Genomic DNA, 14,705 nt, shown 5'->3' with positions numbered 1-14,705 from the left:
ACATTAAAGCATATGCAGGGTTGTTAAAGAGTGCTAGGTGTGGCATGAAGACGAGTGGCATAGATAGTAGTCCTTGTGCATGTTCTATATATGCTATGAAATTAGTAAGTGCATCAAAAACAGTGAAGATTGATAAGTGGTGTTATAGTAAAGGAAAATTGTAATCAGAAGCATTCATTTAATAAGAAGCATAAACAGATTGTGATCTCACCATTAAACTGGTTAGAAACTTGGAATTGGCTCAGAAATTATCTTCAAGATGGCCGAGAAGTAGCACGACTCCTTGTAAACCAGTCTCACTTGTTTGTGAAAAGCCAACCTGAAGCATCAGTACCTATCAGAAAACTACAGGACACTGAAAAAGGAATCCAAATCCAGCCACATCCAGCTACTCATGAAATTTCAAAAATTGTGGGTGCTTTACCATTACATCTAAAATTAACAAACTCAGTTCCACAAAGCCTTCTATTAACTAAGGTTGATCGCCAAATATGGTAGAAATATTAAATTTAAATTTAATATACTAATGTTACATAAAAGTACAGTTTATCCACACAACTTCAGAGTTCATTTCAGAATGTGTCACACCTGCAGCAATAAACAGAACAATGGATCTTGAGGCCCAACATTGAGAATTTGAAATGGCAGAAGAGTATCTCGAGGATAAACATTTTCATTTTATTCAGGTGAGAAAATTCTCTCTGATGAACTGTTACAAAAATGGGAGGTTTCACTTTTTCTGCTGCATCATCTGTGCTATAATCACTCAAATGATCCAGAAAATAGAAGCCAACTGTTGAGGAAACCTCAAGAATATTGTTTGTGAAGTAAAATAAAATCACTGCTGGATCTTTATTTCCTAATCCAGCTGAAGAGAAATGCGCAAAAATGCAGGAACAGGGTGTGCTGTAAGTCAGGGAATGATTTCTCAGGAGCTAGAAAATCTTTCACAGCTCATCAGTCAGAGGGGCCAATCATTTTCTCAGGTACGACTAGTTGATCAAATTCTTCACTGGTCAGCACTCCAAGGTTTAATGCAGCTTCCTGCAGAATAAAATTTTATAAGATCTGATGTTTCATTCATCCAAAGTTGCAAAGAGACTGACCAACTAAGAGCTGTACAAACTCTTTTAAAGAAAAAATCATTAATTACCAGTGATTTGATTAAGAAAATGAATATATATACAAGAAACAGCTGAATTTAAACCAAAAGTAATCCAAATTAAAGAAACACATTTGAGTCTACACAGATGAGAGAAGGAAGCATCACCTTCAGAGTACTTCCCTCCTTATGGGCTTTCTTGGCAACAGCAGCGGCATTATCATAACCAATTTTCTGAAACAGAAGCAACATCATAAGTTATTGTCCAGAGCACAGTAATTGAGAAGTGTAGGAATGAACACAGGGATAGAACAGAAACTCACAGGGTTCAAAGATGTGACAAGCATTAGTGACTGCAAGGCAATGTCAATTGTCAAATAGCAAGAAAATATGATCACTCAGATTTAAGTTTCAAAATATGATAAGAATAAGTTTGGCTCTAATGAATTGCATCAACTTACCTCGTGCAGTAATTTTAAAATCCTTTCCTTATTGGCTTGAATTCCCCTCACACAGTTCTTTTCAAAGGAAGCAGATGCATCACCTAGCAATCTGATCGACTGTTGGAGAGGAGTAAAAAAGAGAAAGTAAACATAAATTTTTGATAGGCTATATTTCAGTAAAGAAATAGCTGCCAGATAAAAAATAGCTGATTCATGATAATAGGGAAACATAAAATTTCATGGTCAACCAGGGTTCTAAAAACACAAATTCTGAAAAGAACATCACCTTGGATCAAATCCAAATTATTCCAAATTACTAAGGCATAGCAGATCTTCCCAGAAGAAAAAAAAAAAAAAGAGGCAAATTTGATACTTTTAATTTGCATCAATTGCCAAATCTTTTAGTTATTAAGACAATGCTGAAACAGAAAGCTCCCTGAGCCAAACTTTTGCACTGACATTGTTTTCTGAAGCCTAATTACACCAAATCCTTAAATTTTCCTGACTGGTCATAGCTACAGGGCAAAGTCCTGAACTTGGATTTAGGCTTTTAAATAGGGATCAAAAACAAAAGCTGTGAACAGAACATACACGTAGGAGACCACTAGCAATCAGAGGCTTGAATACATTCAGCTCAAAATGACCGTTTGATCCACCTACAGTAATGGCCACGTGATTTCCCATAACCTGCAAGATTATACAAATTTTGATTGGTAAAAATCAGATTAGAAGCTAATTTTTTGAACAAATAAATATAAAGTCAACCACAAAAAATGGTTCTAATCAATGGAGTACAAACCAAAGACACTGTATATGTAAGAATTCAAGACTGTAGAATCAGTAAGATGCATTATTGCAGTCTTCAAACATCTTGATAATTACTTGCTGATGAATTTTCTGGTTGATCATATCATCTTAATTAACCAGAATTGAAGACACTAATTTTACCTGAGCACAGACCATTGTGAGAGCCTCACACTGAGTAGGGTTAACCTTTCCCTGAAATAGAAAAAGCTAAAGGATGAATAGATGAATCCTAAATGTAGCAAGTGCAAGTGAAAATATCATCTTTTTACTGTCATAAAAATATATGGGAAAGAGATCAGGATTTTACAGGCATAATACTGCTGCCTGGCTCGTTTTCAGGAAGAATGAGTTCACCAAGGCCACAACGTGGACCACTGAGCAAGGAAAAGCAAAGTGATGACCACAAAAATAAAGCAAAACGATAGAAACTGTAAGGCTATCCAACTAGCATACATACCTTCCTAATAAGCGTATATCATTAGCAATCTTCATCAGGGAAGTAGCAACAGTGTTAACTGCACCACTAGTTTCAACAAATGCGTCATGTGCAGCCTGGCAGACAAGAAAAACATTTAAGAATGCAAAATATTTTGTAGTAAATTTTACAAGATATGAGGCAATAAATGGAAATATATTCCTTCACTACCTAACAAAATGAAAAGAAGCAGATTTAGAGCCTGTTTGAGAGTGATTCTAGTTAAAATGCTTTTAGCATGTAGCACTTTTGTTGCTAGTGCTTCTATTAGAAACACATTTAAGGAGAATCACTTAACGTTTGGATATAAACCAAAAAAATCATCTGAAAGTGTTTTTGATAAAATGTTATATAACAAAAAAGTGATTTTTGGAAGAATCACTTACCAAGTGATTCTGTAGATTTCTTAAAGTGATTTTCAAAATTAAACAACTAATTTCTGTAAGAAAGTGTTCCTTGCCCTTTGAAAATCACTTCCAAACAGACTCTTAGGAGGATTAGAAAATCACCAGTGCTTCAAACTTGTTTTCTGCAGTGACGAATGGTAAATTTGTTTCCTCGGCAACTGCTCTAGCTATCTTTACATCAAACCTAAATGAAGCTCAAAAATTGACTATCATGAACTGAAAAACAACTAATATGGATAAATGGACTTCATAATAAGATTGAGGAAAAATTAAATGCATATACTCCATGCTACTTTAATTTGGAACCTAACAGACAAAATAAAAATCAAGTACCCCCTTCCAACCTGTATTCTATGGTCTCTCACAAGTGATATATCTATCCATGACAACAAGTTCCAGTTGGACACTAAACAAATCCTTGATGATTTTATTTTTATTTTTGTTTATTTATTTATTTATTTGAGGGGGCAGGGGTTAATTTTTTGAAGGGGAGAAGGGTTCAGTTGGCACACTGTTAATTAACATGGTTTGTTTTATAGAAAAAACAATAATCTGAGAGGCAGATATGACATTTTTCTACATGCTATAAAACAACTAAGTTTTCAATGCAACAAGGCCTATGTCCCAACCCTTTTGAGTCAGCTGTGAAAATCCTGCTTGCCGTTTAAGCTACATAACTATAAATATAATCATATTTAAGAACTACATTTGATTATATGAAGAAAATAGTATATTTCTTGCTCCAAAAAATAAAAATTAAAAATAGTGCCAAAACAAAAAATTCAAAAGGGACCAGCATGATTGGGAAAAGAAAAGCATATTTGCTTAAACCATAAAGCAGTGCATACCCTTTCTTTGTGTTCAATCCAGTCCCTACAGCAGTGCCACCTTGTGCAAGCTGCTCAAACAACATTCCCTGCTCATTAGAACTAGTGGGGGAAAGAACAGTTAAAAACTTAACACTTCAAGTTGCAGACCTGATACATGCGGGGTAGAGTGCATGTGACACGGTCAATTCCATATTTCACCTGCAACACAAGGCACAAACAAATTTCAGGCTTGCAGTATCAACCAAAACAAATCCACTTGACAGTAAAACAACAAAACCTTTAGAAGTGTAACAAGAATAACTTACTTGTGTATAATACCCACTAAACTCTTGGCCCAAAGTCAAAGGTGTTGCATCTTGAGTGTGAGTACGCCCAATTTTAATAATATCTTTGAACTCAATAGACTGGAAAAACAAAATAAGCAAAATTAGTCATAGAGGCAAGAATGATTTTTTATATTGTGTCACCTAGTAGTCCTCATTATATTAAATATATTACATAGGCTGCCCTAATTGTTCCTTATTGTTGTTAACAGTGAGTTATGCATGGAAATGGACATGAATTTATTAAATAAAAAAGAAATTCATCATAGTGAATTAGTGGTATAAACGAAACTCATTGTATATGGAAAGCTTCACATTTATATTGTTGACCAATGCAGCATGGCATAGAGACATTCTGACAATAACATGATACATTAATTAGTGAACATTTGTCTGTACAAGTGGACTAGTGTACTATCCTAAAATTGGCATGTCCTACTGAAGTGTCAGACATTTGGATGGAGCATGGACACACATGCCAGCATCCAATTCATGTAGTTTCAAAATCTTGAACACATATATTATACATGACAAGTTGAAGAGATCCCCAACACTGAAGTCAGCAGATATATCATATCTAAGATATAGCAGCAGATGCTGCAGGTTGAATGCAATTTGGTAATCACATTTGAATTTAACTTCTAAGGACAACAAGAAAAATTCTCCAACCTTTGAATGTAGTGCAGTTTCTAAATGCTTCAAACTTGGTATTAATCTTGAATTTATTTCTGTTGCAGCTGCAATGTGCATAACCTGGACAAACAGCAAACATAGAATTCAATAAAAACCAGTAAATTCATCATTTCAACAATGAAATGGGTCAAGCCATTTAAGTGGATAGTTATCTTAAAAATCATGGCTATTCTTGTTCAAAAGGCTTACAGTAGGGAATGTATCATTAGAAGATTGTGATCTGTTAACATGGTCATTTGGATGCACATATTTTTCACCACGCTGATGGCCAAGAATCTCAGCTGCTCTATTTGCAATAACCTGGCACAGTTGATAAAAAATAAATCCAAATAAAAAGAAGTAATATCCATCAAAAAAAATGACAAGTATACAGTTCGTAGGCAAAGAATACTAAATCCTGTCACCACCATGAATGATAAGAAAACAAAAACATTCACCACAAGCTTTTCTAACAATAACATCTCTTAGGTAGATTTCTTTGTCAACCATCCAACCGATCATTTTTGTGAAAACATAATGAAGGCCTGAACAATGGTAAGCAACTTAGACCATCTAAATGGATGACTTAACCACCAATGCAAATTTTTTTGTTTCTTCAGTTTGTTACCAGATCAGTGGCTTGATCACAAAAAGGTAGTGGGCCAAAGCACCAACCAGTATTTGATAGGCAGCTCTTAATCTCAGCAAGCACTAATCAGTCTTTGACAGGAAAGATGGGAAATATCCTTAATCTTATCTGTTGTATATAAGAATCAATCATGGCATTACAAACTTTTGAACTCCGCAGAGGATGATCATTGCTCCTCAATTTATTGAATTTTCTTGTAAATTTTAAATAACAACGGGAGACAGACCAGATTACAGCCTTATGTAGTCTTGACTAGATGATGAAGACATCCACTGATAACAGCTCTCCTAGTTCAGATAGGGAGCAGTGTAAATGTGAACTCTTAGTTGAACACACCTTCTACAGAGATAAAGAAAGGTTATAATGTCCTGTCCAACAGATAAATTTTCAGCAGCCTACTACATTCCTGATTGATCCATAAAGGCAAATGTTTCTGAAAGCTCATAAGCAAAGAATGAAGTCTGATCGCAAAATTTCAGTCTCTTCTTGTAAGTGCTTAACAATTCAACATCCTAGATGTCTCCCACTTAACCAACTGTACAAACTAAAGAAAAAAAAAAGATGATAACATTGATTCAGAATCAATGACAAAAGGTCAATAGACAAAGTTTAGAACAAATTTCCATCGGAATTGAAATAAGGTCCATCTGCATATAACTGAAGCAGTGTCAAACCAGAAGACAGGAAGCTACATAAACCGATCCTTACCTCATTGGCATTCATGTTACTTTGAGTGCCACTGCCAGTTTGCCATATGACGAGCGGAAAATGATCATTTAGTTTTCCCTCTGACACTTCTTGGGCTGCTTGCATTATTGCTTTGCCTATGGATGGATCAAGACCATATTCCATGTTGACCTACAATAGAATAATGCAATTGAGAGTAAATCTTACATCAACCAATTACTCAGACCAGTATGAAAATGTAATGAAGATGTTACAAAAATCAACTATACATCAACTGAAATAATTAAATAAAACAAAAGTGATACAGGAGGTCAAGTGATCCATAACAGCAATTCAGTTTAAATCTCTGAGAATTTGCAATTTTAAGTTGAAAAAAACACCCAATTCACGATAAATTTAATTGACTTCTGAAACATTCAGTCAGATTGCATAACATGTTTTCACTGGAACCTTTGATTTCCAAAGTCAGATAACTAGTGACTTTATGGCATAAGAGCTCCACCTTAAAATTTTTATAAATGTACAAGAACCAATAGAATCATCAACCAAAGAACATCATGAGAATTGCAACTAACAGTATGCACAAACTCGACCCACTAAACAGAACCCAAGTTCTTTAAACAGTTATCAAATTATCAGCCAATGTCATAGCAGTATGAATCTGAAAAGGAACAATGTACAACTGAAACAACCTTTGCAGCACATTTTTTAAGGATGCCAAAAGCTCGAATAATTGGTTCAGGCATTTGTTCACGCTCACCACCAATATCAAAATTCTGCAATGATCTTTGAGTTTGTGCACCCCACAATCTGAAAGATATCAGTCCAAAAAAATTAAAAATAAGTTATTACCATACCTATTCTGGAATTAACTTAAATCTTTTATCACATCACTTCTATACATCCATGCCGAGCACTGATGCTCCAACTTTTCTGGCCAAAAGTGAACACTTTCCAAATATGTCCAGAATTTTAAACAGGATTTTTTTTCTTTTTCATATGGTGTACATGGCTAACACATTTTTTTAATACAAGAAAAACAACACAATCATGAACAGAAGATACTAAAATAAAAGAAGAAAACAACTGAACATGTTTCAGCAGTTTCTTCAAACTTATATAGTTTTTGGCATAGATATTTAGTTAAGTTGTTCAAACTCATATAGAATGCAATTATAGGAAATTAAATAAATTCAAATATTGCCGGAATTGTGTTTGGCGTTTCCTACGCCAAGTTCATGCTACCGAGATTAAATTCAATTCGTTGTGGTACTGAAATCTTGAAAGAGCTAAATGGCGAAAATGATTCATAGAACTAACCAAATAAGGATCATTACAGTTCACCAACATACTTTCATTGAAATCGTACGTAGCAATCAGACAATAGAAAATCAGGGAAGAAAAAACGAACTTGTCAGAAGGAACAAGAATCGGCCCAAATGTATCTTTCTCTTCCCTGAACGATGTCGACAGGGATCTCAGACACATATAACGCAACCCTAGCAACGGAGATCCCGCTGATCCACCACATAACCGACGAGACGCTGCGTACATCATCATTTCCCTTCTACTCAACCCTTCAAAAAAGAAAAAAAACAAAACATCACACACTCAAACAGACACAGAGCAGTGATTGAGCTGAAACGAAGCTGAAATCGGAAGAACTGCCGGAATATACGATTCAGGTGTATACGATACAGGTTCCAGCGTCGGAGATGTGAATGGGGTGTAGGGAAGAGAGAAATAGGGCAGGTCGAGATTCTAGAAAATGGTGAGTAAAAATGGAATAGTCCAGTAAGGGAATGGCACGTGACGGCGGCGTCACTGTTTGTTGGCGGAAATGCACAATCTCTTTAACAAAACGATTTGCTTCCGTTTGTTTGGAAAGTAAAAACTAAAAACAAATAGCTTTTACGCCTGTGGTCCAGCAACCAACATTCAACAACAGCAGCAGCATGGCATATGGGGCTGCATACTTTTGGCCCATGTTGGGGCCCGATTATCTTGCGGATCTATTTGGCACTGTTTGGGCTTGTTCCTTATTTGATCCATGAGGTGCTTAGGTGGCCCATGTCGGCCAAGTCGCTTTTTCTTTATTTTTCTTAAAATTATTTTCATTCCCAGGTTTAATTCTTGTATATTTTTTATCATCCATCTCTCTTTCTCACTCAAAACAAGAGAATTATTGGACGAAGTTTCAAATCAATTGGCAAGTGTATTTAGTCATAAGGAAAGCGATTGACATTAACCTATTTTCTTTAATATATTTTAAAAATATTTATCAATTGAATAATTCAATTTAGAATGAAATATTTAGCCTAAAATAATTTTTTAAATAAAAATAAAAAATTTATACTCTTGATTCCTAAAGCATCATTTCACCTAATTTTTTTTAACTTTATTTAAATTAAGATGATAATTTTAACATGACTTGATAAGACCATGATAAGAGTTCGAATGAGATCAATAGAATGAATCCATGAATCCATATAACCTATTTAAGACACGTTAATGATCCATTTATGGCCCGTACACAATCCATTAGGAATGATTCTTCCGATCCTCTTATTCATAAACCAATACAAACATGATGAATGAGGATGAAAGAGGTCGCTTAAATTGCTCATAAATATCATCACAAATGGAGAGGCTTGGACCTAGGAAAATGCTATAAAAAAAAAGGATAAGAATAGTAATCCTCTACAGTCTCCATGACCCTGAAATGTTTTGCTCGATCAGCCAGCCACTAATGAAAGCCAACGGTACCATTTTTTTATATTTTATTTTTGGGTGTGGATCCCATCAACTGCATGCATTCGTACACTGCTTGTGGTAGGTGGCGACTGGTCACCAAATTCTTTGATTCATCTCTCCAGGGAGCCGGCCCCATGCAATGAGTCCCCGACACTTAAAAAGTCGCATTGGCTATTTACAAAAAAAGGGACTGAATCCAGACCGTGGAAGGAGGCAGTGGCACTGAAAGGAAGAAGAAGCACACGGGAATCACAGAGTGGGAAAGCCGAAACCACCAGGGGTTTGGTCTGGGCCGCTTGAAATGGAAGATTTGGGCCAATGGAAGAGAAGATGCTGTATTGCTGTGTCAGTTATCATGGGTTGAGTTTTGGGACATGTGTTGCGGTGGGGTTGCAGGAGCTTCCTGTTTCCTGCTACAATCTGTGGGTTGCAGCTGGCATTTGGGGCTTCTCATTAATGGGCTCCCATATCTTTCTTAGGGTAGTTTCGTCTCAATATATATATATATATTTAATTTATCAAACAAAATCTAGGTCATTGAAAGATAAAATTTAAGTCATTGAAAAGAAATATAAAAAATATATTCAAAATACCAAAATTAAAATTAAATAAAAAGGAAATAAAATTAAGATATTAAATAATAAAATTAAATTCAATATAAAATAATCAAACCTAAATATACATGATGTGATAGAATGGACCGCACTCTTATATGTATGGATCCAACACTATAGTCCAACTCTCTATGTAAACCAAATCAAGTGTAGAAAACAAACCCTAAAAAACTTTTAAGGGTCGGGTTTGAACTCTCTTTAGAAGCAAGCCTTAAGAAGGCTTCACATTCACATTACGTTCACATTCATCCATGGGTAGCATAGAGGAGAAGAGAATAAAAGATTGAATAAAACAGGAGCAGAAGAGACAGAGAAGGCTCATAAAGGAAGGCAGGGACTAGTAATATAGAGGAAGTGGGCCTACCATTGACGACCCAAGGAGTTATGATCTGGCAAGTGGGTGACGCCAGGCTAGCATTTTGGCTACATCATTGACCTCGGGTCCCACCCTTTTCCCACGTTGGCCCAGGTGCAATCTCTCCATCCGCATTAATTTCCCTTGGCGCATTCTCTTAATCTCTCTTTAATTTCACCCCAAAAAATCCCCATTTATCGCAAAAATCATAAAAATTTCCTTGGATTCAGTCACATATGATATAACTTCTAGGCAAATTTTGCTCTTCCCAACTAGAAAATGTAAATAGCCTAATTTTTAGGGTGCAGTTCAAAATTTTAGAAAGTTGATCTTTCCAAGAACTGTAATATGATTAGAGTGATTAATGGTGATTAAAATCTTTTAATCGTTACTCTGTCTATGCACTTTCCTAGTTTGAGGCCTTGATATATGCTTTATATCAAAATACATATATATATATATATATATATATATATATATATATATATATATATGTAGATGAAGAGCTGGCTTTCTTTTCTTTTCTAGCTGTCCCTTTCTCTTACCACCCTTTTATTCTCTAGTTTCACTTATTGCCATCATATATTCAAAGTCGTCCTCTCCTCTTCCTCTTCATCTTCTTCTTCAGTTGATGTTCATGTTATTATTTCACTGGGTTTTGGTTTCTGTGCTGTTTGGTATTACTTGGCGTTGAAGGGAAGAGGAAGAGACGAGACTGATGAAGAGGCTAGTAAGTACGTTGTTTTGATTCAGTGTTTGGTTTTTACTTTTTATTCGTTTCTTGGGTGGTTATGGGGATTTCAGCATCTGGGTGTTTGGACTCTGAAGACTGTTTTTTGAATGCTTTTTCAGTGCTCTTCATTCAAGTTTTGATTTGGGTGTCCTAGGTTTTTTCTTCTAAATTTTTTATTGGCTGAGAACCGTTGAAGTGTCTTGACAGAGTGTGATTTTGTGTTGTGGTGTCTACAGTCTGTGGGTTCTATGGATCTTTATCAATTGGGATTGACTTTTGAAGTGGGTGTTTGGAGTGTTAAAAAAAAAAAAAAAAAAAAAAATTCCCAACTTGATAAGGAGATATTGGATTCTGCTAATTTCAAGCAACTGGCTTTCATATTTTTGTTCATCTGATTTCATCTTCCTCTGAATTTTGGTTTGTTATTGTCCTTCAAATGCATCGGTTAGTGTTTGGGGAGTCGGTTTATGTTTTGCTTTCTTGTTAGTCAATGCAGGAATTTGAATCTTATTGGATGGTGCTTGTACTATCTTTGTATTCATGCTTTTGAATTATCAAAGCATACAAGCCCTACAATGATCTACTTTCTATGTTTGTTCCTCAGTCGTCTTTTTTTTTTTCTTTTCTTTTCTTTCTGGGTTTCTTGATTCATTTTTGTTTTCAATTGACAGAAATTGGTGTATGTTCTGTTGGAAATCTTCTTTATTTTCCTTGGATTCCTCAAGTTTATGTTCTGTTCTGTTCTGTTGGAAATAAAAGGCTGTGTTTGTCTTTGTTCTTTACATTCTAGTAATCTCATTTGTGTGCTCTTGGATTTCATTACAGTGGGCAGATTTTAGAAGCGAGGAACAGTTCTGGGAACCGAGTCTTTTTGTTTTGCAATGCTCTTTTACCTTTTTCTTTTGTTCCCTCTTTCTTTCAGGTGGCATTGCTTTTGCTTCTGGCATTGAGTTGTGCTGTTGAACATAATGGGGTCGGGAATGATGGACAGTGCAAATACAAGAAATCTTTAGAACCCAGACCTCACAGTGTGTCCATCTTGGAGTTTGGGGCAGTAGGGGATGGCAAAACATCGAACACAATTGCCTTTGAGAATGCCATTTTCTATCTCAAGTCCTTTGCTGATAAGGGTGGTGCTCAGCTCTATGTTCCACCAGGCAGGTGGCTTACGGGAAGCTTTAACCTTACCAGCCACCTCACCCTCTTCCTTGAACGAGGAGCTACCATTCTTGGATCTCAGGTTCTTGTTTCAAATCTAATGCATACTCATTGCACATCAGGGGACTGAAAAAACTAAACAGAAACAGAAAAACTTTTTCTTCTCTTTCCTATACGGAAAACCATACAAATCAATGCAAAACATCAAAATTCAGCCGGGCACTACTTACTAGAGGTGTAAGAATTTTGTTTATAGGATATGGACACCCCTGTTCTTGATTCGAAAATCATTTTCCCTTCTGCAAAATAGACCCCTCGTTTCATCCATTTATTAGGATGGAACCCTTTCTTTTTGAACTCTTGGACTTTCCTTCATCATCTTTGTCACATCCTCACAACTTCACCTAAACTACGAGCTAGATTTCTGATATCTGACCTTACTACTCTGTATACATAGCATTTCTAGCCAATCTAACTTCCAAAAGCCCCCTTCAAAATGGGAAGCAGAAGACAAAGAAAGGCTGGTTTAGTGATTCATCCAACTTGACATATGCCTTGCTACATTCCCCAATAAATTTACACTTTAGTATTGTGTATCAACCACATACGTGTAGTATCTGTTACTGTGATCTGTTATCAGGATTGGCATCCCTTTTACTGGAAACTTATTTTTGAATGCATGCTTAAGTTTTTAGGTTTTGCAGGACTTCACCCATTGGGAAATACTCGATCCATTACCATCTTATGGTCGAGGGATTGAACTTCCAGGTGGAAGGTATCGCAGCTTGATTAATGGACCGAATTTAAGTGATGTGGTGATTACAGGCAAGAACATCTCCCATTTTATTTCACAACTGGCATACTAGTTGGACTCCTATAACTCCTTTATCCTCCATGCTTGCACCAGGTAACAATGGAACCATTGATGGCCAGGGTTCTGTCTGGTGGGAGAATTTCAGTTCCCATTCCCTAAATTACAGCCGCCCCCATATTGTGGAATTTATCAGCTCCAATGATATCATTATCTCAAATATAACCTTCTTAAATTCCCCAGCCTGGAACATTCATCCTGTATACTGCAGGTACTCCTTTCATGTACCCCAACTCCATTTCAGGATCACAAGTGTAGTGTTTGATTTGATAACTTCATTTACATCTTTTATGTGGAAACAATGCAGCAATGTTTGGGTTCAAAACATAACAGCTTATGCTCCTCCAGAATCTCCTCGTACCAGTGGTGTTGTCCCAGGTTTGTTGAAAGAAAAGAAAAAGAAATGAAACTATTCATTTACACTGCTCCTTAGTATGCCTTTTGTGCAGATACGATCCTTCAATATAAGAATCCTTCAAGTTATTTCCCTGTCATAGGTGTTCTGAAATAGAATTGCAATTTCAGATTCTTCTGAGTACGTTTGCATTGAAGACAGCAACATCAGCATGGGCTATGATGCCATTGTGCTCAAGAGTGGGTGGGATGAGTATGGAATTGCCTATGGAAAACCAACCAAGGATGTGCATATCAGGAGAGTTTGGCTACAGTCTAGTTCGGGCTCTGGCCTAGCATTTGGCAGTGAAATGTCTGGGGGCATCTCCGACATACTGGTGGAGCACATACACTTGCAGGACTCATTGACAGGCATCATGCTCAAGACAACCAAAGGGAGGGGTGGCTACATTAAAGGCATCCTCATATCAGATGTTGAATTGGAAAATGTTGGCCTGACAATTGGAGCAACAGGCCAGTGCAGATCCCACCCAGACGACAAGTATGATCCTGGTGCACTCCCAGTTGTTGATGGTATCACCTTTAAGGATATGGTTGGTACAAACGTAAGTATTGCAGGCAATTTTTCTGGAATCTATGAGTCTCCTTTCACATCAATTTGTCTATTCAATATTTCCTTGTCCATCACTTCTAATTCTTCTAAGCCATGGCTCTGTTCCAATGTATTCGGTTCATCTGAGCGTGTGTCTCCTGAACCATGTCCCAACCTCCAAACCAAAACCTCAAATTCTTTCTCAACTTGCTCTTCCTTCTCATACACAAATACTCTAGCTACGGTTTTATGAGCACATCTTACCCAAAGCTACAATTATTTGTTTCAGCCAATTTGTACAATGAAACACAAATCATCCTTCCATTTCCATCTTAAATTCATGTGGCCGTATTTTTCCAATAATGCGAACTGCAGACACGGATTCTTCTGACGAAGATGATATCTTTGTTCATCCAATTAAAACATTCCAAAACCCTGCAACAAGTCTCTACCAGAATGGCGTCAACAACTAATGAAATAGCTTGTGTACAGTCTTATTTCCATCATCCATGTGTGGATATTTTTTGTACTGTAGTTAAACTTACAAATATTGCTTTGAGCTTTCTTGCACTTCTCTTGTTTCTTTCTCTTTTTGGGCTTGTTTATCTTGCAAAGGAAAGAATGATTGTTACCGAGTTTGTTTATTAATTGGCAGAAGGTGTTACTGAAATGGATTTTTATTGGAATGAAGAATTGAACACCCATGTCTTCTGGTTAATGCTACATTTTCTATTATATCTTCAAACAGACAAAAGGGCAAAAAAGATTTCCCAAGGACAATTCAGAAAACGTGCTAGTTACAAGGGATAGAAAGGCATTTTGCAGTCAACTGGGCCATGGAGAATAATTCATGCTACTTCTGCCAAGCCTTCAGAATTG

At 36.3% G+C, this 14,705-nt stretch overlaps 2 protein-coding genes across 2 annotated transcripts; one reads left to right on the top strand and one right to left on the bottom strand.

The window, feature by feature from the left end:
* Positions 1–642: 642 nt before the first annotated feature.
* On the bottom strand, positions 643–8,256 carry LOC117918518 (fumarate hydratase 1, mitochondrial). Its single transcript, XM_034835242.1, has 18 exons — positions 8,074–8,256; positions 7,807–7,972; positions 7,088–7,205; positions 6,417–6,566; positions 5,270–5,380; positions 5,057–5,140; positions 4,370–4,468; positions 4,212–4,262; positions 4,083–4,132; positions 3,337–3,418; positions 2,810–2,904; positions 2,660–2,726; positions 2,494–2,544; positions 2,137–2,232; positions 1,564–1,662; positions 1,426–1,455; positions 1,271–1,336; positions 643–1,044 (listed from the first exon to the last, which is right to left on the bottom strand). The coding sequence occupies exons 2-18, from the start codon at positions 7,953–7,955 to the stop codon at positions 958–960; spliced, it is 1,485 nt and encodes a 494-aa protein (XP_034691133.1). The 5' UTR covers positions 7,956–7,972; positions 8,074–8,256; the 3' UTR covers positions 643–957.
* A 2,494-nt stretch (positions 8,257–10,750) lies between these two features.
* Positions 10,751–14,496, top strand: LOC117918512 (probable polygalacturonase). The gene is made up of 6 exons (XM_034835235.1): positions 10,751–10,848; positions 11,774–12,091; positions 12,714–12,834; positions 12,917–13,091; positions 13,188–13,258; positions 13,406–14,496. The coding sequence occupies exons 1-6, from the start codon at positions 10,837–10,839 to the stop codon at positions 14,077–14,079; spliced, it is 1,371 nt and encodes a 456-aa protein (XP_034691126.1). The 5' UTR covers positions 10,751–10,836; the 3' UTR covers positions 14,080–14,496.
* Positions 14,497–14,705: the final 209 nt, after the last annotated feature.

The sequence above is a fragment of the Vitis riparia genome, chromosome 7, assembly GCF_004353265.1.
Source record: "Vitis riparia cultivar Riparia Gloire de Montpellier isolate 1030 chromosome 7, EGFV_Vit.rip_1.0, whole genome shotgun sequence".
NCBI lineage: Eukaryota > Viridiplantae > Streptophyta > Magnoliopsida > Vitales > Vitaceae > Vitis > Vitis riparia.
The sequence above is the reverse complement of the archived record's forward strand: the minus strand, read 5'-3'. Positions and strand labels throughout refer to the sequence as shown.

Bases quoted from the DNA above. Each gene is read 5' to 3' on its own strand.
- LOC117918518 (XM_034835242.1), bottom strand. From the start codon at position 7,955: ATGATGATGTACGCAGCGTCTCGTCGGTTATGTGGTGGATCAGCGGGA. The intron at 4,133-4,211 runs GTCTGCAACTTG...TTGTTTGAGCAG, and splicing joins CTCTACCCCGCATGTATCAG to CTTGCACAAGGTGGCACTGC. The intron at 2,727-2,809 runs GTATGTATGCTA...TTCCTTGCTCAG, and splicing joins GATATACGCTTATTAGGAAG to TGGTCCACGTTGTGGCCTTG.
- LOC117918512 (XM_034835235.1), top strand. The intron at 12,092-12,713 runs GTTCTTGTTTCA...TAGGTTTTGCAG, and splicing joins CTACCATTCTTGGATCTCAG to GACTTCACCCATTGGGAAAT. The intron at 12,835-12,916 runs GCAAGAACATCT...TGCTTGCACCAG, and splicing joins AAGTGATGTGGTGATTACAG to GTAACAATGGAACCATTGAT.